Here is a 24879-nt window from a genome sequence, read left to right on the forward strand (position 1 = left end):
AAAAAATCACCTGTTTTCTGTCACAAATTACTGTACAACCAAGAGGTGATATGGTGCAAGCTTCACACCCTGCACAGCTGAACAGTGGGACAATGATCTGTACCAAATTTGACCTTAACCTCTTCATGACCGTGACCCCAATGTGAGGTAATGCCCTGCTCCCCCTCCCATTGGCATCTGCAGAGCCCTGCCATTCTTCTGTTTCTCAGGAAAGTGGTGTGGCATTACGGTGAGCTGGACAGCTGATCCACTGAATGCCCCGAAAAAGGATATTTGAGTGTAACAGTAGAACACAGGTTTCATTTACACTGATGGTCGCCACTCAATCAATTGGGCGTATACAATTTACTTTTTTATTTTATGTTTTTTAATTTGAAGGATGTTGATAACTTCCAAAGAGATCCAGTCCTAACAGTATGACCTTTTGAAAAGAGAATCCATACAGTTACTTGTCTTTGAAGACTAGCCATGAGGATTTCTGAGTAAAACTAGCTGCTATCCAATCCAGTTTTTTCAGTGTGCTCTAAACACAACCATGGATGCATCCCAGTACTCTGTAGGTTCTCTATCTAATGGAGGAGGGGTAAACTGGACAGTGTCTTCATATTAACCAAACATGCTGGAATTGCAGTTATTTGAAATTAATATGCAGGTGTTTATCCTAGCCTACACCCATACTACCACAGTATGTAGTATGTAGCATGTAGTGATGTAGTGTCTACCATACTAAATATTTGTGGGACTCACTTGTCACTGTTCAGGAGGTTTAATCCCCTCTTTGGCCACATGGTGGCTCTTTAATCTCATAGAACGCTTTCACCGCCACCCTCACCGTCATCATCGACAAAATGGATGACGGCCTTTGAAAATACTAGGGTGCGTCATGACTCGGGGACGCGCATGCTGTGCCATTTATGTTCCACCTGTTTTGATGCCTCAGCATAGAGAACAGAACAGGAATAAAGAGAGAGGGAGAGAGACAGAGAGAAAAAGAGACAGAGTGAGAGGGAGATATAGAGAAAGAGCAAGCAAGATGGAAAAAGGGGTTTGTCTTGTCAGTAAACCCATAGAAGCTTCATATCAAAGCATCTTGGATCATATTTGGTCTCATAATAAGTTAAATCAGCAGAAGACACTCTTTCTTTCCTGGAATAGCATGGTGAAACTGATTCAGTCATCCTACGAAGGTACTTACAGTAGTCATTCAGTAACAACCCCACAACATATGAAACAGCAATACGTTTATCCATTTGATTGTGGATCATTTAGTTGGTCCTTTTTTTATTGTCTCCCTGCAGTGAAAGTATCATTCTGTGTCATGTATCTCAGAGGTTTGAGAAAATAGAGAGCACATATCTCCGGAAGAAAACATCCTGGCCTTAATACTATGTGTCTGTATGTCTGCATGTGTGTTCATATCTCCGTAGGCCACACCAAGGCAAACTTTTGCCATTAGCTTTCCTCCCAGCTGAGTTATGGGGGTATCTGAGCCTGAGACTGGACTCTCCATCCATTTCCGTCGGTGCATGATGGCTGCCTGGCTTTGCATTAACCCTTTCCTGCCTGTCTTAACAGAGGTGGATGCTATGCTGGCCAGACCACAACAAGCAAGGCTGTGTTCTTTTCAGCCTTTCAATCATCGGGAAGACGCCTGTTTTAGAGGCTGGCAGAAAGAGACTGGGTCTGGATACCCTGCTGACAGAAGCAAAAACACACATTACCTGTGCAACCCACCCACTTCTCTATTTCTCCCCCCCCCCCTCTCTCTTGCTCTTACCTCTTACTTTGCTTTCCTCTCTCTTTCCTTCTATTGCTCACCTAATCTCTCTCTTCGTACTCCTTCCTTCTCCTCAGTTTCACTCTCTCCATCACTCCGTCTCCACACCATACCACACAACAGCACTGCAGTGTATCACTGCACATGCTCAGACAGCGAGTGCCTCACCAAGTTACAACTCAGGGGAAATATAAACAGAGCACAGCGAATATAATTCTTACACTCTCCCCATGAATTAAGTTATGACGAAGATACAAAGCAACTTCTGTTTGATTGTCAGATTTAACCAATGTGTTGTCAACCTTGAGACGAAAGCCTGCTATCACTGCTGACACTGTATGGTAAGATGAACTTTAGACTTGGCCAGTGTCCTTTGAATAGGTTTTTCTTACAGTTTCTTTTTCAGAACTGTAAAGGGAAATGTAAAAATGTATCAAGGCCTCACTGTGAGAACCACATGTCAGCAATCTCAACATTTCTATTGAATGTAAGGAGGTATGAGTAGATACGACAGCCGTTGTGTAGTTTGTGCCCTATGGATACTTGTAGCCCCGAGGCAGCTGCTGAGGCTATGGGTCCTGCTCTTAAAAAAAGAGAAAAGAAAATACAGTCATAGTAGTCAGCCTTCACAGATAATAGCATCCAAAGGCTATTCTCCTGAGACAACCTTGAGGCTCTCGAGCATGTGTGTCTGTACTGTGTGTGTTTGTGCATATGTGTGTGTGTTAGTGTGTGTATGTATGGAGAGCAGATGGCTTCACTACTGTCACTGCCTTTACTTATGACAATATTGTCTTATCTTGGTGTGGATACAATTAGTTGAAACATTTGCATGTTTCTTATGTTGATTTTATAGTGTTCTGTAAGTATAGGTCTCTACATCTGTCCCAATCAATTAATCTCCACAAAATCAGATTAAGATGCTCTATTTCCATACTGCAGCAGAAGCATAATCAGGATTATTCATCCTGTTGTACAGTATGCTAATTGAATGGACTGTAAATTTGCAGCTATAAGATGCCCTATTTCTGTCTAAGCAATTTCCACAGTTATTTCTTCAAAGAACATTTTACAAGCATCTCACAGAAACAAATCACATAATAGTACAAACCGGCTGTGCTGCACTCTCTCTATTCAGTCCAGCCTATCAGTTTTCAAGTTACAGAAGACATCCCCATGACTCTATAGACAATGTTCTGGCCAGTCACATATGACAACACAGATCTCCCTGTGTCGTTTGACCTGATTGGTGTATGTCAAAGCAGTGCTAGAATAAAAGGTTTCTGAGATGATGTCGTAGAGCATTGCTCATTTAAGTGACATCCATGTGCACATAGCTCCAAGCAATTTAACAGCTCCGGGATACAGCGTTCTATCTATTTGTGAAAACAAACCCACATTCTAGGACAGTGAATTTATTTAAAGATGGTAAAATCATTAATATGCATTATAGTATCTGTTTGGATGTACAGTAATCAGTATGTAGCCCTTTGATCATTTAATTTTATATTTGTATTTACTAAGTTAGATTTTTTTTGGAAAGGTATTGAGACTAATGCTTTTCTTTTTGTGTTGCCTAAGTCTCTCCATGCTGAATATTTAATTAGTCCATGGAGTGTGTGACCTACATAGTTTCCCCAGGTGTCTGCCAAGTGTGACTGGAACAAGGAGGGCCACACGATCCCTCCAGAAAATCAGTGGCGTTCAGTTACTCTAGACAGTGAACGGCCCTGGCCCAGGCTCTGAGTGGAACAGAGGCACTTGAGAGCAGGTCAGAGAACTCTGAAGTAATGTCACAAGGGACAGGCAGAATGCACCCACTGATGGTTTGTTGGAATTGCTTTGCCACCCTCTCCTCTTTCAGACGGTGTGACTGGTGTACCTGAGAGCGACTTCAGTCTCTGATACAATTTCAGCAGCTGGCATTGTTTACTTGCATCAGGGCCAAGGCTGGAAGTGTGCAAAAGAGAGGAGAGAGAACAAATATATATTCCCTGAATTTTGGTAAATGCAGGGTTTCTAAGAATGACAAATAAACACAGCATAATATTTGTTGAGAGTCTTTCAGCTACTGTATCTTTACAATTTTCCAAATAAGCAAACCTTGGTAGCCCCACATCCAACCAATGTTCTGCATGAAACTGAAAGCAAATAGGCCAGTCACTTTGGGGACTCCACAGAGTGCAGTTGGCCCTGTAGATGACTTGTTATCCAGGGTAGCATCTTGCTACCCATGCCCTCCTGAGGAGCTGTCCCCAGGGTACTGATGGTACAAGGAAGGCAAAGATAATGATATAAGTGGCCCTTGGTTAGGCCTCTGAGATAAAGTACGCAGAGGCATCAGGGGGTATTTTTGAGAAGAGGAGGTGCCACTCTGCCTACTTGTGTGCCCCACAGCACACTGTGTCCAGCTCCAGCCCTGTTATTTAAAATAGTAAAATGCAGTATTCACAACTGTAAAGAAAAAAGAGTATTAGCAGTCAAATGTGTTTTGACAAAATTTGAGTAGATCATCAAATGTCTGAATTGTCTACAAAAACAGTTGTTACGGTAGCGCATGTTGGGTTTGTTCAGAGTGTTGTATGAGCTGTTGATCTGGTGGGGGTACTGGCTTAAGGTTCACTTTACTGTAATGCCATGCCCTCTGAGTGCAGTATGAGCTTGGCTTATGTGCACTCTTATCACAAGCTTACAAATGCTACCGAAACTGTTCTGAGGCTGAAGGTCTTAACATGGTCCCCCCCACCCCTTTGGACATGATTTATAAAAACCCCAAGCCGCCCAAGGACCACTGCTGTTGGGACTTTGCTCCAACCGCTGACTCTGCACATCTCTATTGTCCAAAACTGACAAGTGGCGCATCAACAGGGATTCTCAACTCCTTGGGCTGGCACATGGTCCTACGCTAACAGCAGCAGCCTTGGAGGCGTATATCTGGCCCACTGCTCAGAGGGGTTGGAAGCCAAGGCTAAATAACAGCGCTTCCATTTCAATAAGCTGTTATGTAACAGAAACTGGGCTAACAGTCCCATCTTTTAAAGAAATGGTGATTACATGAAAGCCTGAAATACGAAGGGCATTTCTGTTTGTCTCATTGAACTGATGCTCCGAAAACCATTTATTTATTTATTATTTCTGTTCATATATGTTCTGTTCATTTTTTGCTAATGATGAAATGCAGAATTCTTTTGTTTTCTTAGTAATCTGGAACATCTGGTTCCCTCCATCTGGCTCTGTGTTGTGGCCTGGTGAGGACTTGATGATTGTGAGACTGCCAACACAAAGATCGTACAGCATTAACAGGGAAGTGGTGCTGATAGTGGGAGGATTTATTTTAAGATATTAATGTTAAGATATTAAAGTGGACCAACTCTCCTTAGTAGAAGGGGGAGGTGCAGAGAAGTTGTACTTTTTGTGCTGCTGTTTGCATACAAACTCTGAGTTGGTCTGGCTTGCAGTGATGATGAATATGAGACTGCTTGTGATGCATCCCAGAATTCAGTTCTTGGCAGGAAGACACTCCCAGATATTTTCTGGGACAACTCCAGCCCATTAATCTGCACAAAACACAACTACTGTTCGCTTGGGGTCGGGACAGCAGGAAAAAAGGGCGGGCAAGCAAAGCTCCCTCGTGAGCTGATTGGACTAAGTAGATGGGCCTCAGTAACAGCCACATGAACTAGAACATGGGCAGCTGTACAAATGTGGGAGAGCATGCACATGACATAGAACACACATGCACATGTTATTATAAACAGCTCACTCGCTATATTAACATTCACACACACTCACACACACACACACACACGCACACACATGCACACACACGCACACACACACACACAAACACACACACACACACACACACACACACACACACACTACAAGCTCCAGACCTTCAAAAGGGAACCCCTCCAGACGATGGCAGTAATCACTCAGGCTGAACACCCCCCTCCCCTCTCTGTATTGTTATCTCCTGCAAATGTTCTCTGCTACAAACACAGGAACATGGGGAAGGAGGGTAGGAACATGGGGCAGGAGGGTAAGAAAATGGGGCAGGAGGGTAGGAACATGATGCAGGAGGGTAGGAACATGGGGCAGGAGGGTAGGAACAGGATGCAGGAGGGTAAGAACATGGGGCAGGAGGGTAGGAACATGGGGCAGGAGGGTAAGAACATGGGGCAGGAGGGTAAGAACATGGGGCAGGAGGGTAAGAACATGGGGTAGGAGGGTAGGAACATGGTGCAGGAGGGTAAGAACATGGGGCAGGAGGGTAGGAACATGGGGCAGGAGGGTAGGAACATGGGGCAGGAGGGTAGGAACATGGTGCAGGAGGGTAAGAACATGGGGCAGGAGGGTAAGAACATGGGGCAGGAGGGTAAGAACATGGGGCAGGAGGGTAGGAACATGGGGCAGGAGGGTAAGAACATGGGGCAGTAGGGTAGGAACATGGGGCAGGAGGGTAAGAACATGGTGCAGGAGGGTAACACAAAGTCCTTGAGCATGTGACTGTAATTCATAAGAACAATGACTGAACCCTGTATAGTTATTCTGTGTCTCTTATTGTGTTGTACTGCTTTATGTTGTACAATCTACTATTTATATTCTACATGTTTGTTTGATTCTCTTCTCCATTCATTTTAGTTTGTTAGTAGTTTCTTAATTTTTTCACCCAACCCCTTTCCCTCCAAGAGGCCCCTTATCTCTTGCCAGGTGATTTTTGTAAATAAGATTCGTAACACATCCATAATTGACTTTCCTTTTAAAATAAAGGTTAAAAACATCAAGAAATAAAACATGGGCTCCCACTCACATGCTCTCTGCTTCTGATTGTTTTCTTTATACATTTGTACAGAACATCGGCACAAGCAGCTGGAATTATGAACGTGCAGCAGAGTTATTTTAGCTCGGCCCTCTGTGAAAATTAGCACAGAGAAGATGTCTTTGCAAGGGAGGAGGAGCAATGAGGGGATATCAAAGACTGACAGGAGAGGGGATCCTACTGCAATGCAGAGAGAACAGTGTACGTGTCTGACGGGTAGAAAGATAAACTGTACAATACTGCACTGTACCTGGGTAAACATGGTCATTCATGCAATGTTACGGATTTATATAATGTTACTACAGTTCATACAGTGTTTCGTTTAAAAATGTATTCACATTTCCAAGTCAGGTTTCTTCAAACCCATTACTTTAATTATTTGTATATATAAATCTCTGGATAATGAATTGCAAACAAATAACTGTTACAGTAGTGTAAAAGTATCATTTTCTATTAGATGTCATTCAAATAAATGTTGCTAAAATAAGACTTCAGTGTTCACTACTAGCATAATTAAACCAGCGGTACAAACTGAAGGATCTGGACATATTGTGACAGGCTAACGACTCACTCTGGGGTTGTAGATTCACTGAGGTGTGAATCCGTTCAGGACTAACACCAACACGTGTGGGTTGTGTCTCTGTCAGGGGGTTAGGATGTGACAGAGCAGGCTGTTCTCAGTGATGTCACCGTGCAGCTCTCTGAGGAACATGGACAGTGAGAAATGGAAAAAGAAAAGAAGGAAGGAAGTAAAGATGGAGTGATCGATGGAATCTGTAATGTAATGTAAATGTAACTACATTTTCAGGGCTTTGAAAGGGACTTCTTTGATAGGCTTTGATGGGCCTACCAGCCTCTACACTGTATTTGTGTGACACCTTGTGACTTGTCAAACATCAACCAGTAGAATGAAGACTCTTGGGCTGCATACTGTACTGGACATTGCAATCAAAAACGCGATTGATACAACCTGGTTTTCCCAGGCTGCATCCTCATCATTCTGATCCTCAGAAATGCCAGAGGGAAATGTTTGACCAGCAATCTCACCGAATCAGTTGTCTAGAGAGGTATATGGCAAGTTCACATTGCGGACATCACTTGGAGATGGAAAGACGGTATCGCATTGTGTGATGAGAATTGAGAGTCCACAAGTCAAACGCAATGTGAGATGACTATAGAATACATCATTTCTCCCAGTGTACTAAATTTTGTCGTATTGAACACAGCATACCAGGCATACTATCAGCTGAGCCCCATTGTAGTCTGCAAAAGCATTTTGTGTTTTACATGAGAGAATATGGACCATCTATTAGCTTGACCTATATGCTGTTTCCCACTACTTTACTGCTGTCGTCACAGGCATGAAGACAATATTTCAGGCGAGCTTGTGATATATCTGCAGCTACCTGGATAACTACACTATAAATCATACCAGAGCTGTGCCATGTGCGTAATATAAAAGCTGCATATTCAACAAAAATAACTTTTTTTCCCAGTACCATTCATGATGACCCAATTCCTTTCAGGAAGACTCTTGTAAAATTATAAGCAACACAAACCTCGTACTTCAGAATCAATGACTCGAGACATACCTGGGTAACAGTCATTCGTTATGGTATGGGAAAAGATATATCTCTAAATGGCCTGATAATAAGTATTTAGCAGAATTAGCTTAGCCTTTGTTTTGTCCTTGTGTGATCTCTCCAAACCCAATCCCACTGTTTGTGTGGTATGGATGCTTCTCTAGTTACACACCCGTGTCGGGTACCCTGAACGTACCTGTAAACACATACCAGTAAGTAGACAGAGAGCCAGGATGCAGGGGAACCTAATCAGCCCTGCCCGTGCATGCCAAGTAGAAGTCTGGAACACACACAGAAACACACACAGCTGCACAACACGCACACACACTGAGGAACACACACAGAAACACACACAGCTGCACACCACGCACACACTGACTATCTGTCTATTGGGGAAGTATAGCCTAATGAGAAAACCCTCACCTAAATGCTCCCCCTTGAAACCTGCATAGTCCTCATTCATGATTCTGCAGTGACCTTAATGACTGTAGGGGTTTGGATTACAAATTGTTGTACGCATCGGGAATTATTGTGTCCTTGGTCAGTAATCATTTGCATAAACATTTATTAAATTCACCTTCTCTGCATTACCTTGTTCCCCTATCCAGTCTTATTGAGACTTCCCCTGTATCTCTTTCACAAGGGAACCTTGACTACAAAACACAGAGTAAAGTGCAGCAAAACACACACACACAGAGATACACACATACACACATACACAATGAGGCTACTGTATACTCAAGCATAATGAAATAAATCAACCGGCCGACTTATCATAAATATAATGATGTAAAATGTAAAATGCTGTTGCATAACAGAGCCCTGAGTACATCATTCTAAGGCAATCCTCAAGCATTCCCCAAGCAAAAAAGACACGGTCCACTTTCTTAAGGACGTGAACAACATAGTATGTCTAACATATGCTGTGTCCAGTTGAGAGTGCCATAAACGCAAACAACTCCGAGTAAGACGTCACTCGTCAAATATTCTGGTTCATCGGGCTCACTCGAGGACACATCACGCAGATGTTGTGTTTGTTGAAGTCTTGGTAATGTGGGGATTTCTCCTCCAATTTGAGCTGGGAGTTAAGTGTGTCTATAAACCCTGACCTCATTTTGACCTCAGGGTTATGTACTCTATGTATTCCATATGAGCTAGCCTGGTAGTTCTTATAGAGTCATGTGACTATGGCCTAATCTAAAAAGTCACTGATCCTCCGACTCTGAATAAAAGTGTTTTATTGAAACGGTGCCTTTAATACAAATGATGTTTGGCCCATAAAAAACATGGGCCTCACTCCTCAGTGCTGATAAAAAGATGTCTTTGAGAATTGTTGTATAACATAATTCTTCAGGATAAGATGTAGACAGTTATGTTAATAACTTTAATTGTTCTTTTTTTGTTTACCAGCACGCAGCTGTGAGAGAAGGTGGGGCTACGAGGATGTTCTGTGCACGGTGATTACACAGGTGAAGCTGAGTCTTTTGGATTAATTACTAACTGAAGGGACCACCTAGCATTTTTTCTATGACATTTTTTGTCGCAAAAATCACAGATAATAGAAGAGCTACATCATTAAATGAATTGGGGGATTGGAGCTGACCTTGGGTTATAGAGGCCGCAGGGGAGGACGGAAGCAGGGTTGAGGCGATCATTTGGACTGGTTCACACCAGCTGTTCCCCACGTGTTCAGAGTGTTATTAGTGTAATGATGAAGCCTCATAATACGTCTCGACAGGTGTTTTTGTTGCATAAGAGATTTGGGTAAAAGCCTTGAAAAGAAAGCAAAGGAGGACAGGGAGCGAGAGAGCAGAATGGGGGAGAAAGACAGCATGAGAAAGGGAAACACAAAAGGGAAAAGAACAGTGGGAGGAGAGAGCAGAGAAAAAAGGAACTGAATAGTTTGTGTGTGGCTGTCGCTGACATGGCCGGCTGGCCCCGCTCATTAGAATTAAGGTGATGTTTGGGCTTATCAATCATGATACAGCTCATTCCCTTTATGGGAACCTGGTCACATGTCCCAGACATCTGCTGCTGCTGCTAAGCTGGCAGTGAGGCCCACACGACACGGTTGTGAGTTATGGCTGGTTTATCATCACACTGGGACAAAATGGACCTCCACAGGACCTCCTACTCAGCCACATTTCTGGGTCACAGTAGCTTGATAAGCGAAACTTTTGAATGGCAATCCAGTAGACTTATCAGTCGAAATGCATCTTTTTCCTTGACCATTGCAATAAAGGGTGAAAAGTGGAAAGCCATCCATCAACGGTCACATGTACAGTATCTGCTCTTCTCATTGGTTAAAACACCCCTCTCATGGTTATGACATCCGTCACCGGTGGAAGCTGTCTTCATGGTTACCTCGGCTTCTGACATAGTGAGGCAGTTTCTATTTGCTGAGGTGTGGAAGGACTCCTTATTATTGACTCCTTCCGAAGGAGCAAATCAATAACACCATGCCGTTATGGTACAGAGCCCAGTCTTTCCTCAATTCAGCAGATGAGGTCCTTTCAGTGTATTAGTTGCAGAACCATATCTGATAGGAAAGTGTCTCCTCTTCAATGAGTTATTGCTGCAATTCCATAGAGAGCCTGGAAAACAGTGGTAAAGGGCCTCTGTACTGTAATGCTATCCTATACTTTATTTTCTCTGTAAACCTATTATCATTTAGCTCATTGTGTAGATTGGATGATTGGTTGCAGTTTGAGGATGACTGGTTCTTTCAAGGTTGTTCCAATGCAAGATGAGAGAGCAGTAGAATAGACTTAGATATATCTCTCACACAGGTGGTGTGTGTGTGTGGATGAAGGAGAGTAAGAGTGGAAGAGAAAGAGAGGTAGGGCATGCATTTAGCCATGGATGAAAGGGTCTCTTATTACTTTGAAAGTGAGATGTGTTGCAAGAGGAGAGGAAAAACCAAAACAAGTCCATTGTCCCACTTTCTTAACTCTGCCGACAGGGTTCAGCTAAATGAAACTACTGACCCAAGTTAGTTGTACTGTCAGCTTTATAACTAACAACAGCAAAACGTAACACTTTTATCCAGCAGCCTGGACATACATTTAGTCATTTAGCAGACGCTCTTATCCAGAGCGACTTACAGTAAGTACAGGGACATTCCCCCCGAGGCAAGTAAGGTGAAGTGCCTTGCCCAAGGACACAACGTCATTTGCACGGCCAGGAATCGAACCAGCAACCTTCTAATTAATAGCCCAATTCCCTAACCGCTCAGCCATCTGACTCCCACTCACATACAGATCTGAACCACCTCCTTCAGCCCTCGCCCCCCTGCACATTGACATTCTCACTGATTCCTATTTCTATTGAAGTATTCTTCAAGCTCGTGGCAAAATCTAAACCCACTAATATGCTTCTTGACCCCCTTCCTTCTTGAATAACTTTCTAAATTTCTATTATTAGACCACTGTCTGCAAAATACTGTTACTGAATCAATTGTATCTGGCATGAATTGCATAAATCTCTGCAATCTGGCCCTGCCAGAAACAACTTGAAGGAAAGCTTCTAAACGGCTGCTTCTCTTCCTTCCTTCCTTCTCTCTTTTCAGTTGCTTCTTTCTCTCCGTTTCCTTTACCTTTCTTAGCTCTGTCTCTCAAGTTTGTGTTGACTTGTATCTTAGACTTAGACGGATTTCCACAGTGGAAGATGAGTTCTTCTGACTGTAAACTTCTCTCAACTGTAGACAAAAATGTCTCTTCCACATTTATTTTTCAACGTCCATCCTTATGGAAGAGCAGTGCCCTGTTGGTACATCTGCAAATCCTAGAGACCTTCTATTACTGTAATGTACTTCCCTTTCCTGGCCTTCTATCCCATTACTGGGTAGTCAAGGTAATAGTCCCTGCCATTCCAAAGAGCAGGGTGACATCATTGCAATCTCAAACGAAAGGAGCGGGAGAGGGATAATCACGGGCAATCACAGTCACATACTGTATGATAAATACGGCCCACTTCAAGCACGCTGGGGGCTGCCTCATGATCTCAGCAAGCTAATGTTGCACAACCAGGAAGTAATGTGGCTTAGCAGATAATTGCAGGGAGCTAATGAATTAAATGCTGATGAGCTCCCATTATTTAAAATGCCATCCCGTTCAGAACTAGCTCATCTCCTTCTCCTCCAACATACAGAGACAGACACTGCTGCATGCTCAAGGTAAGCAGCCAAGAAGCAGGGACGACTCTCTCCCTGCCCACCTCCTGGGAGATTGTCACACCAAGACTGTGACATAGATTCATGTTGATCGTTATTCTTTAGCTGTTTGCTTCGAGATTGCCAGCCAACCTGGACACTAGTGTCTGGACACTAGGTAAGTGAGAAAAATGCTCAACATTATCTTTTCCCCTGGCGGAGGCCATATCCATTCCTCAAGCATGGATTTCATCAATGTGCATATCATATGTAACTTAGTTAGCAGAGCATAGCCTTTGAGAAAAGACTTTGAGTCTGTATCCCATATAAGTCATACCCTACTGTACAAGTACATGCTGCCAACCCGCCCCCACTGTAAATGCAATAGGAAATATATACAACTAGGGCCCTGAAAGATCTTTCATAACGAGGAAAGAATCATTATTTAAATGTTACATTTTAATGTTTTATACTATACTGCCAGTATTTTACAGTAAATTCAACAGATCTTTTTTACAGTGAGCAAACAACTATTTTGGACTGGGAAATAGGCCTATACTGTAACACATGCAGTATAACATACCATAATCCCTATGATGTCATCACCATATTTTTACAATGAAATTATGGCATCCACAGCGGCCAGTCATTCACTGTAAATTCAACAGATTCCTTTTTACAGAGGAGGTTCACAGCACAGTGATCCTCAAAGTTGACGTGCTGTTTGATGACTGAGCACAGAACTTGACACCTGGTAGAGAGCTAAATAGTGTTGTTGAGTAAATGTCAAGCTTGATGAGCTAAGTGAATCATTAGCCATTGATTCATTAATGTGGGATCGAACTGGAGAGCTTGTCAATGGAGGGCACCTGAATCATTTATTAGGCTGTGAGACTCAAAGGTTTTAACCTGGATTTAAAGCTTTGTCTAGACCTGGTTTGGGCTAAAATAACGGGGAATGCCAGGGAAGGGATGTCTCAAGCAAGTTTACACAGAGTAGCTTTTGAGAATCGTTACAAAAACACTTTTCAAAACTTTTTTTACAAAAAGAAAACAAATGGGACAGAAACAAGCCTTCCCAGCACTTAGGTAGAGCGTTCGACTACACTCCCTCTCCCTAAGTGAATTTCTAAACTGCTTAAATAGGCAGACAAATCTGTGCACCCCACCCTCGGACTTGGCCATCTAACAAAAACACTGATTTATATATTTCTTAAAATATCTTTATACGGTCTTCAAATGGGAACCATATACTGTTTTTGTGAAACATGAAAAATCCTCAGATTTTTGTTTAGGATTGACAACTGATTGTCAGGTGATATGGCTGTCGTCACTTCTAGATTCGTATCACAGCTTCTGATACTGGCAGACACAGCAGGCAATGAATGTCATATTCCATTTAGAGTGTCACTGCTGAAGACAAGACAGTAAGTAATACGCCATCAACCATAACAATTCAGTCACTGCTCATCTTACATTTAAAGAGAAACTGACCATTAAAATGGATTCATGGACCCAGCAGTCTCTTCCAGGACTTAAAGACTAAGGCAGGACTCATCATTAGAGTATAACACAATGTCAGGAAAGAATGTGTTCATCCATAAAAAATTCCCGTGGCGTTATGCCCCTGTTATACTTGGCAAACACCCCCAGTATCAGTGTACACTGCTTCTTTTATTTTGTGAAGAAAATGACCACTTGGCAGATGAACAAAGTGAAGCCAAACTAGGTCAAGAAAAAGCCTGATATAGCAGTTGGCTCTCTGCCAGGCACAGCACCTTGTTTTGTCTTCGACAGAGCTGACGGTAAAGAAATAATCATTCATGTTTCATTTTTAGGATCCCATGAAATCACTCAGATCTATGCATGCAATGCTTTGTATTATTGCACTGCTCTGAACCAGCTTAGAACATCTTGAATCTTTCTCTCAGTTTGTCTCTGCCCTCCACTCTGTGTTCGTGCATCCTTCATTCTCTCTCCCCTTCACACACTCTCTCTCTATTGCTCTGTATTTCTCTCCTTCCCTATCCATCTCCCTCCCCTCTCTTTGTCCCTTCCATATCCCCCCCCACTTTCTATCTCCCTCCTTCCTCCCTCTTTTATCACTTACCTCCCTACGTTCCTGCTCTCAGTCTATCTGTCTGGCTATCTGCTTGGCTGCCTGCCTGTCTCTACACCTCTCTCTCTCTCTCTCTCTCTCTCTCTCTCTCTCTCTCTGTCTCTCTCTCTCTCTCTCTCTCTCTCTCTCTCTCTCCTCCATATCCCCGGCTGCCCCACCTGCTCTCAGACGGTGATGAATCGCTGACAACACCTGCATAACCTTCCAGTCGCCACCCCACTGGCTTCAGGCCAGACATTGCGCAATCCCTGTTTTCTATTCCTTTTGATGTCAAAAATGGTTCTAAGCCAAGGAGCCCTGGTTTGGAGCTTCCTGTGCTTCAAAGAGTGGCATACTTGTATTACAGTATACCCTCTTGATGACTAACATATTCTGATCAATTTCAACATTGCCATAATCTTCCTTGACAACCATTATGGTCAACCGTAGGATTCTGTCTGAAGAGAGACCAGCTGGAAAGAGAGACCTAATGGTCAATAACACTGCAGATAGATTGCAGCAAGGAAAAAGGCTAAACCTTGTACCAAGAACACTTAGAGTAATCAATAGATGGGATAGTGTTATAATGACAATCGGTAATAGTTGTGCTGAGTCAACACAGTCTACGACAGATCTCTAAAGAGTTCCATGTGATGACATGGTCATGGGCATAGTAACTGGCAACTCCAGGAGCCATGGCAAGAGCCATCCATGTTTCTTAATTATCTTATGCTTGACTCACTGTGTTGTTTCTTTAGAAACTGCCCTAAACAAGCATGAACTATACATGAAGTCCTTAACAATTAGAATCAAGTTCCACTGTGTACTAAACTATGTGTTACTGTGAGGAATAGCCAAAGACTGCTCTGTTTGATTTATCATATGCAAATACAAGGCAGTTATGTGATTATGTATGCGTCAGTATCATGTTAACACCATGATTATGCAAAACAGCAGTTATTTTACCTATGAATGTGGCATGCTCTAGATGTTGCATCTACACTGCATCTAAAATGTAAATTGGTGAAACTGTATTAAGCCTTCCACCTGAACTGACTGGTCTTTGACAAGTGGGGTTTGTCATGTTTATTTTATTCACCATGCAAGGACATTCAGTATAGTATGTTAATATATTCCAGAGTGTTTTTTCTCATGTTTGCCCTCTGTGTGTGAAATGTATAATCAAGGCTGAACCATGTTGGTTCTTTGTGGTGAGGGCCCAGTGTGTGATAATGAGCCAAGCTGCAGGGAACATCCGGCTTTTGAGAGGTTCAACCTTGTAATGGTGCTGAGGCAGCAGACTGGGTCTCCAGGGAGGCCTTCTGTTGAGATGGGGGCGAGACAGGGGACAACGGGAAAGAGGGGACACGGGACAGACAGGAGACGAAGGGAGGGAGAGGAGAGGACAGGAGAAGACAGAAGGAAAGAAGCAACAGCGAGATGAGGAAAGCTGAGCAGGAGGAGGGAGAATGGGGTGACTGAGACGGGGGGAAAAGGTCAGGAGGTTTTGGAGAAGGTAGATCGGGTCATGTCCTTAACCAGAGTTACAGCCCCCACCAGCCATCCTTCATAAATACACGACAGCACCCTGCTACTGAACGACATGCAACACCACACAGAAAAGTACAAAATGAACCAATCATATCGTCCCCTCTGAAACCCTGTACTGCGGCACTTCAGATCATTGTGGATTACTGTGGGATTTTGCGAACAGCCATGGAAATCTCAGGCTTTTCACATTCTACAGTTTGACTTTTTGATCCTTCATAATTACTAGTTAGATAGGTCTGAAGATCTCAGTGTGTCTACTTAACATACTAAAGCTGTAGTTTTGTTTTGGTTTATTTTCCTTGGCCCCATTAACAGTGTAGTGTTGATCTTTAAATCTTATGCTAGTAATTTGACAACAGTTTCTGAGGCAAATGGGCTTCATTGGCTTAAATACAGGACAATGTCATCGTGGTGATATTTTCAACAAGCTTTTACGTGTAATGATGAATGACTTTCATGGTCTTTTGCCATTGACTAATAGTCTGTGAAAAGTTCAACCTTCCTTGTTCAACCTGGAAAATTTCATCAGACAGGGGTTCCCTGTAGAGCTAAGAACAATCTTTGATATCAACAAAGTGAGACACTGTGTGGTATCCTGTTCACTTGGGATTGTGAACACGGACTACAGAGGGTTAGCGCCGTATCGACTGTCCTGAAACAACCCTGCAACCAACCTTGTCCTCTCTCCCTCTTGTTGTCTCTCTCTCTATATAGTATATGCTATATACTGTATATCTATTTCTTTCGTTCTCTTTCGCACCTTGTTTCTCTCTTGTTTTCTTTTTCTAATTCCCTCTCCTTTTGTTTCTTTAAGCTCCAACACACACAGCAGAGAGCAGACTTATATGAGACAATAATATCATAATACCACCCTGTTACATGTTACATATTGTTACACTGACTTTCTATGCAAGCAGACCTTCAGGTCTGCCTTTGCGCACATGCTGCTTCTTGACCTCACTGTTAGGTTGAACCAACCAACCATGACATTGAATACCTCCCACCGCCAACATACCCACACACACATTAATGAAGTATCACAGGCTACCTGGGAGGTTCAAGGTTTCAATTGATGTATTAAGGTCAGTTCAAAGTATTGTAGTGCATGGAGTTTACCCTTGCGTGCACAATGTCAGTGCACATGAGTTTTTCAGGCTACCATCCTACCAGCCATTTATCAAAAGCAGTGTGTCCGTGTTTACGTCTTCTATCTCCCTATAATGATTCATAAAGGAAATTCCCAAGCAATACAAGTGTGTGCCATCTTTGTTGCTTGTCCTTTATCTTGTCTCTCTATGCCCCCATGTTCTACACTGGCTCATGTTAGGTTGGACTCTACTGTCATACTTAGTAAGACGACTGCAAACTCTTGAGTCAGCAAGGCATGGACACTCCTCTGCCCTTCTCTACGTCAGTGTACAGATGCACAACCCAGCAGAGGATCAACTCCAGGATGGCAGTAAATCCACTACTCAAAATATTTGTCAATCCTTAGGATTTACTACGCTTAGCAAGTGGACACCATGTATGTGTCGAATCTAGAGTTAAGCAGTGAAAGAGTATCGGGGCATCAAATCCACACCTGATCCTCCTTTTCCTCTGTCTAGGCAGGACTGTCTGTCTCATGGTGAGGATCTCACCAGGGCGTTGTCTACGCAGGACTGGCCGTTTAAGCTTACCTGACCGACCTGAGGCTTCTTTGATTTCCATTGATCCTTCTCACCTCTTGGCTGAGACCTACTTGTAATTGTATTGTGTCACTGTAAATTGCATAAAAATAATCTAATACAAATGTCAATCAATTTATATTTTGGGCATAGCTACAGTACGCTTGAAAGTCCTCATAAACAAAAACGGAAACTAAATAGAAAAACCTATACACAGAGTGGTCACACACACAGAACACATTTTTTAAGAATTCATTGTACACTGCAGGTTTACAGATTGTCAACGGTCCGCTCATCTCCATAATGGAACTCTTTAATCACACTGTAATTGACGCAGATGCTGTTGAAGATGTTGGTAGTATTTGAAATTGGATTGCTCTGGCTTAGCTAATAGTTTGAGGCCATCAGGTGGAAGTCTGAACCATGGGCAGGAAACAAGTCAGCCAGACAGTTTAGGTTCAGCCAAGGGCAGTGTATGGGGATGTTTAACCAGGAAAATAAATACAATAAACAATTATTTTTAATAACAATTACATTATATCAACCACATTAACTGTTACTCACCACATTATCCATTAACCTCACTCAATGTGACCTTTAGAAACGATTTGAAAAGTGTTTGTGTGACAGATGAGACATATACTGTCTGGAACTTGAACAAACCAGTTTGAAGTGTTCTAGAAATGTAATAACAACCTAGACTGATGGCATTTTCTGACAGCAGTTTTCTCTTTCTAAAGATCACACCTGATGTTGAGAATGCTTATACTGTAGAAGAAAAAAGAAGTGTCTCCTTAAACACTGTGTTTGGCGTCAGGGGTAAATGTTAAAAAACGCTATATGTTGAATGACTTGCAAAAAAGCACGGTAGCCATTTTGTAACACAATTCGGCCATTCTGTAGCTAGCTGGATCTATTTGTGGCATGCCCAATGCCTGGCATCTCTAGGGCATGTAATGTTTCATGTCTAGATGAGGTATTGACTGCAAGCAGAGACGACGGAATGTAACTTAATAATAGGCATTCTCTAGTCTCTTCTGGGCCTATGAGAGAGCTGGAAAGAACAACCACACAGGAAGCAGGTTATTTGGGTAGTCATATTTTTTCCACATATTTATAATCACATTATTCCTTATCAATTTGCTTGCCATTCTGTTGACTGATCTCAGCAAGCACTAAAAAGATCACACTACATTTGGAGAAAAATCTTATAGTTGTAACCATATTTTGTATGGCGCTGTTTAGTCCCCTCGAAGAGCATACTGTCATTGTTTAAAGCACTATTTATTGCAACTACAGCACTCTAAATTTAATTGTGGCTTGTCATATCTTATCTTACCCAGTAGCTTGGAATGGATGTGCCCTTTTATAGCCTCAGATGACATCTTGGAGTCAACAGCAAAACATGACATGTGGCACATAAAAGAGACCCAGCCTGTCAAATGAGGTTTGAGACTGTTATATCTCCCCGCACATTTCATTCTATTTCATTTTGTCCCGGACACGTGAGTGGCCAGACTGGGATTTGCACTTTGGTTCATTTCAGTATTACTTTTAGCCATAACTTACGCAATGTGTCTGTTCTCTCTCCTCTCTGCCTCCCCGTCTCCCCGTCTCCCTTTCCCCCTCTCTCCTGTTAACTGAAGTTACACAAGCATCCTGTTGGGGAAACAGTTGGCATGCAAATTAATCCACCCCCAATCCCAGAGGAGAGAGTGAGAGACAACACACACACACACAGAAAAATCAAGGGATGTCTGTCTACATTATGATAGCCTTGGGATTCTTACGTAATGATCCTCTTTAGAAATGCCCACCACCTATGAAAGCAAATGCCCTGACTCTCTGGTATGGAACATGCCCAGTCAGCTGGAGCGTGGGGAACATGGTGCAGCTTTGTGGGGAGTCACTGCTCTGGAGGGAGATGATCTCCAATCTGCTTCAAACAAAAGCAATATGGGCACGCAAAATCCTAGTCCTGACTGTATAAATGACATTGAAATCCTGAAATGCTTTTTTGTTATAGATTACTCATTTAAAGTTTAGCAGTATAGCAAGCATTACAGCATTATAGTAAGGGCTGTATAGACTATTTGTCCATATAAAGTATTGGTTTGAGTTTGTCTCTATAAACTGTTTGTCAATTCTCATGCTCACTCTGCTGTTGCTGTTGACTGTATTTCTGTATTCAGTACAGAGAGCATCTGCTGGCCACTGTGTCTGTGGGCACATTTTCCAGGAGCAGGTTGTGTTGTGTCATGATGCCATCGGCAGAAGGGCCAAACTGGGGAAAGACTGGGGAAAGGTGGGGGGTGAGGGTATCCCAGTGGACAAGCATCCATCCGTCATACCTCGCTCCATCCTAGTGCCAGCATAAAGCACCCTGATGCATGAGGTGCCCTCAGAACAAAAGTCAGTCTAACTCTGCTCTAAGAATCTACTGTACTCATTCTCTCTGAATGACAAGGATAGAGCGCATGGAGAGTCCAGCAGGCAAAAACCATGTGCTACTGAGGTGGTTTGGTGAGCCAAGATGTGGTAGAGTGGGTGGCTGACGGCTGCAGCCTTGTATTTCCTCCCTGACTTTCTGTTCTTTAGCTCGGTGAGACAGCACAGTACTGTAGGGGAGTCAGACACAAGGAAGTGTGCATGTGGGAACAGTTTGAGATTATATATGCACCGCTTTGAAACTGTAAAATCTATTTCTTATACACAAATCCTAATGCGAAGCTGATGTTTAGTACATATATCTGATAGAGATGCCAGGTGGGAAAAAGTTTCCTGAGGATGATCAATGCTGAGCTTTCTCTCTAGAATAGCAACATTTATTTAGTCTTACTGACTAAAGGCATGTTATGTTTTTTTTATCGACAGAAAATGATGATATGGAAAGATAAACTTAATCAAAATTGATGGTGGAGGGGGGGGGGGGGGGGGACTATCATAAACCACATTATGGAAATTAGGTGCACGAGCCTGTGCCAGTTAAACCGCAGTGCCGCGCGAACTAGAAGGCGCTGAATGTTAAAACCCAGCCAGTCGGTAGATGGCGGTAACCCAAGAAACCTGATCCGCCAGGTTCACCGGGAGTCTGTCTCAGTTTGCAGCATTCACAGAGCAGGCAGCGTAGCTGAGCAGTTGAAGGACATCAAATGAAACAGGGGAGCTTACAGCGGGTCCTGTTGAGTTTTGCGCGTAGCCTGTCCTCCGAACCAGGAGACAGTACGTTTTAAAAACATGGAAGACAAATCGAATTCGTTCTCCAGCAACAAGGAGGAGAAAGCGGATGGGAATAATGTATTTCAGAGGCAAGACTCGATACAGAAAAATAATATGGGGAGCCAGAACATGAAAGACCACGGAAACTCGGTGTCATTTAAGGGGGAACGGGAGGAAGCCATGGTCGGGTTCGACGATTTGGATGGGGGATCCAGGCCATATGGGTTTATGCAGCGACAATTTGGGGCTATGATGCAGCCCGGTGTCAATAAGTTCTCCCTGCGAATGTTCGGGAGTCAGAAAGCCGTGGAGAAAGAGCAAGAAAGGGTTCAAACGGCTGGATACTGGATCATTCATCCCTATAGCGATTTTAGGTAAGGAGTGGAAAGTCACCTTCTCTCTCTTCTTTCCATGCCCATGTCACCCCACTCATGTCCGCAAAACACCACCACCTCACATATACTGTCTCTCATCAGCGCGCGCACGCATCGCCCTCAAGCGCATAGGCTAATCTAGTCCTGTATTCAAGCAATTACAAGGAAGCGATCGTGTAACCATTCATATTGTGGTCGTGTATCTATTTTTCATTGAAGGATTTTCATTATCTTTAAGTGGAACAAAGAAAAATATGACTAAGCGAGATGTCCTTGGAAAAGGGATGGTGAATGTCACGAGTTAAACACAGACATACTAATTGCTTCACCACAACACAGATGAGATGGTCTTCATTGCAACATGTAAGGTTCCTTAAACCGATCACCGGTTCTTCACAAAAACATGTGGTACATAATGATTGTAAACATTTCAATAGCAGCCTTGCCTGCAAGAATGAGACGACGATCAATGAGAATGGCCTCTCAGAAAAAATTAATGCGGTAAATTCTGAATGCTCATAGACGTTAAAACAGTATGGCTAAATATGTCCATCAAATTAATAGGTAAAATATAACAGCTATGGCATTTTGTTCAGTTATAGACGGGAGATCAATTCATGAATAGGTACAATTAAATGCACAAAATTAATGTAGACTAGATCACATAATAAACGTAATGGAATGTGATTGGTTCTAAGCGAATTAACACAGTACAATAATTAATCTCAATCTTTATTGTTTCTTTACAGATAGTTATTGGGTATTCGCTATAGGCTCCTGTTTAAGAAGGGGTTTCGTAAGGTCCTGTTTTTGCGCTATGATATTACCAATCTTTCTTGGCAACTTGGCCTAACATCACGTCCACATTCACTATTTCATATTTCCGCATTGACAGAGCAGGATATAGCGCAAACACAAACATTGAATAGCCTGCAAAATTGCATGCAGAGTGATTAATTCAGAGGTTTAAAATCTAATGAAGAAATAATTAATATGTCCATGTTTGATCTGCTTTGCAAAGCCCAGACATGCGTGTAAATCAACATTCCAGGTACGCTTCACAACCAGTGGCCTACGTATTAAGCAGCTCGTCTTGTTGTGCCTTTTCCTTTTGTGTCCCCTGGCACAGTTTGATGGTGACACCCCATTTTATTGCCCGTAGTCCTGGGGCTTGTTGATTTCTAACGTAACTCGTCGCTGTCCAGGGTGCTGAACTGCTGCTCAGCCTTTGCTTCTGTCGATGAAGACGCTTATCCAATCGGATATCAAATTCCTTAAGCAAACCGATGGGTATTAGTCACAATAACAGTCTCAAAACCAGCGCTTGAATTCAGTTCTGACAAGCACCAGTATCTAAAATACAACATAAGCTAGGCAATATTAAGATATTAAATCTCACAGTGGAGGGCCATTCCTTTAAGATGTGATGGTATACTTTTTGTTTTGCCTGGCAGCATTTGTTTTGCCTGACAACAAGCATGGGCAGCATAGTACTGACAAGCTGGACTAACTGGCTAAATAATAGTATACTGATATCAAACAAGTGTATAGAAACCTCATTTAGCTAAATGTTGTGCAATATCAAATGCAATTGCAGTCTTCAAATTGGTAAAGGAAGGTGATCTGGGATTAGGGTTAAAACACGACAGTCAATAAGATTACTGTGGCCCAACACAATTATGTAAGCAGATCCACCATTCAAGAACAAATCCTAAGGACAAGTTCAAACTACTCTGGCAAAAGGGATGGCGACTGAGTGGTTATTAAATAGATAACTTTAAGATTGACTTTAAAGATCTGAAAGACTGAGTGACTGACTGATAATGCATGTTGAGGTCCAGGAATGTAGTTTGCATGTATTGGAAGTCACAAGTGGCAGACATGAGACATGTTTATTGACAATAGTTAAAGGTTCATTTTCAGAAAATAAATAAATAAATAAATATATATATATATATATATATATATATGTTATTCGATTACAGACTGAACTCTGAACACTCTGAACAAATGAAGAATGATATCCGCTGGGCGAGTTGTACGACATGGACAGCGTTTGCCCTCCCTAAACTCACCCCACCTGCCCCCCAAAGCCCCCACCCCTTAACGGTGATGCACTCCCTTATTTTAATCCTGTGACAACTTCCAATGGCAGAACATCAGAGGAAGTGTGTTTGCTGTGCATGGGGCCAGCATAAAGAGAGACACCGATGATCATGTCAGAACTCTGGTTTTGGGGCCTAAAGCACCATGTTGTTGAGCCATTCTAAACCGACACGACATGCTACTGTGCTACAGGATACACAAGGGCACACATGCTTGGCGAGCCCTCCTGTTTGTAGCTTCAAAAATACATCTTCGTTTGCGCTACTGAAAGCATATTACTTTGTCTTTGTTATCAAGTCTGAGACGGTGTGCACCAAGAATGACTGTATCCATGGTGTTATGTAACTTAGAAACGTCATCAGCACCCATCTCTATGACAGCACACGGAACAAGTCTGTTACAATATGTTCCTGACCAAAAGCAAAATTAGATACTAGATACTGTGTCAATGTAAAACATAACATAATGACAGACATGTGAATGACACCGCAGTTCACGTGCGCTTTGTGGGGCCTCTGTTGTAACATCTGCAACCCAATAGCCACCATATTCGTAATACAAAAGCTGTTGAAAGTTTAATGGCAGGTTAGTAATATTCATTATTCATAGATTTCAGTAAGGGCCTATTCCTGGCCTGGTGTGGCCATGGATATTTAGTTTCGGTTGAAAGTCTTTCATATCATTTCTTTAATTAGTCTGTTATATACCATAGCCTGCATCTTCTTTGTGTATCAGTATTGGTCAATCTGGATCGCAATATCATTGAGCATCAAGCTACAATTAGAATTAGCCACCCCTTAAGAGGCAATTATGCCATAAAACGGTAATTAGTGCAAATCATCCTTTCAGTGTCAGCAACCAGATTGCGATACTTTCAAATCTGTTCAATGACAGAAATATTATTTAATATTTGTCTTATATTTACTGCAGACAACTTTAAATCTCCCTTGTGAATTTCAAATTTTGTTATCTTTCTTATTTACAAAGCACAAAGTTTATACTTCTAGGACAACATGTAACGACCATTTCGGGGTTCGATGTCCGGCTCTGTACAGGTTTGTTCATTAGTGCTGTTTCTCAACACCAATCAGGCTTATTGAAGGACTTCACACCACCTGGTGCTCTTTCATCATCAGCCCTGTCCTTTTCTTCACAAGACACAACAATGTCCTCACTTACATTTTGATGTAGAGAAACCCCATCTCTTCTGTGTCCAGCTCCCAGTCATGTTTGATATCCTGGTCTCAGCAGAGAGTTGCTGATGACACAGCTCACCGCCAGCTGCGTTGAAAGACCCCGTGTTCAGTGTTTGTTTTACGAGACGGACGTGAGAACAAAGGACAGGGCATGTGTACAGGCGGTGACCCCGGGGGTTCTGGTAGGCGTCAGAAGTGACTGATGAGGGCACAGACCCCCACTTTCTCCGGGGCCAGCAGATCAAACAACAGGTCATGTGGTGTAGCGGGCCCACCTGCGACAAAGCCACATCCCCCCAAAAAATGACTCAGATAACATAGCGGATATCCAGCCTC

At 42.6% G+C, this 24879-nt stretch overlaps 1 protein-coding gene across 1 annotated transcript in view; it reads left to right on the top strand.

Annotated features, from left to right (window-relative positions):
• The first annotated feature begins 20885 nt into the window (after window positions 1-20885).
• LOC136956754 (potassium/sodium hyperpolarization-activated cyclic nucleotide-gated channel 1) overlaps window positions 20886-24879 on the top strand; it is a 47007-nt gene continuing 43013 nt past the window's right edge. The window contains exon 1 of the mRNA XM_067250727.1: window positions 20886-21241. Within this exon, the coding sequence (XP_067106828.1) occupies window positions 20886-21241 (356 nt within the window). The remainder of the gene's footprint in view (window positions 21242-24879) is intronic.

This window comes from Osmerus mordax, chromosome 14 (genome assembly GCF_038355195.1).
Source record: "Osmerus mordax isolate fOsmMor3 chromosome 14, fOsmMor3.pri, whole genome shotgun sequence".
Taxonomy (NCBI): domain Eukaryota; kingdom Metazoa; phylum Chordata; class Actinopteri; order Osmeriformes; family Osmeridae; genus Osmerus; species Osmerus mordax.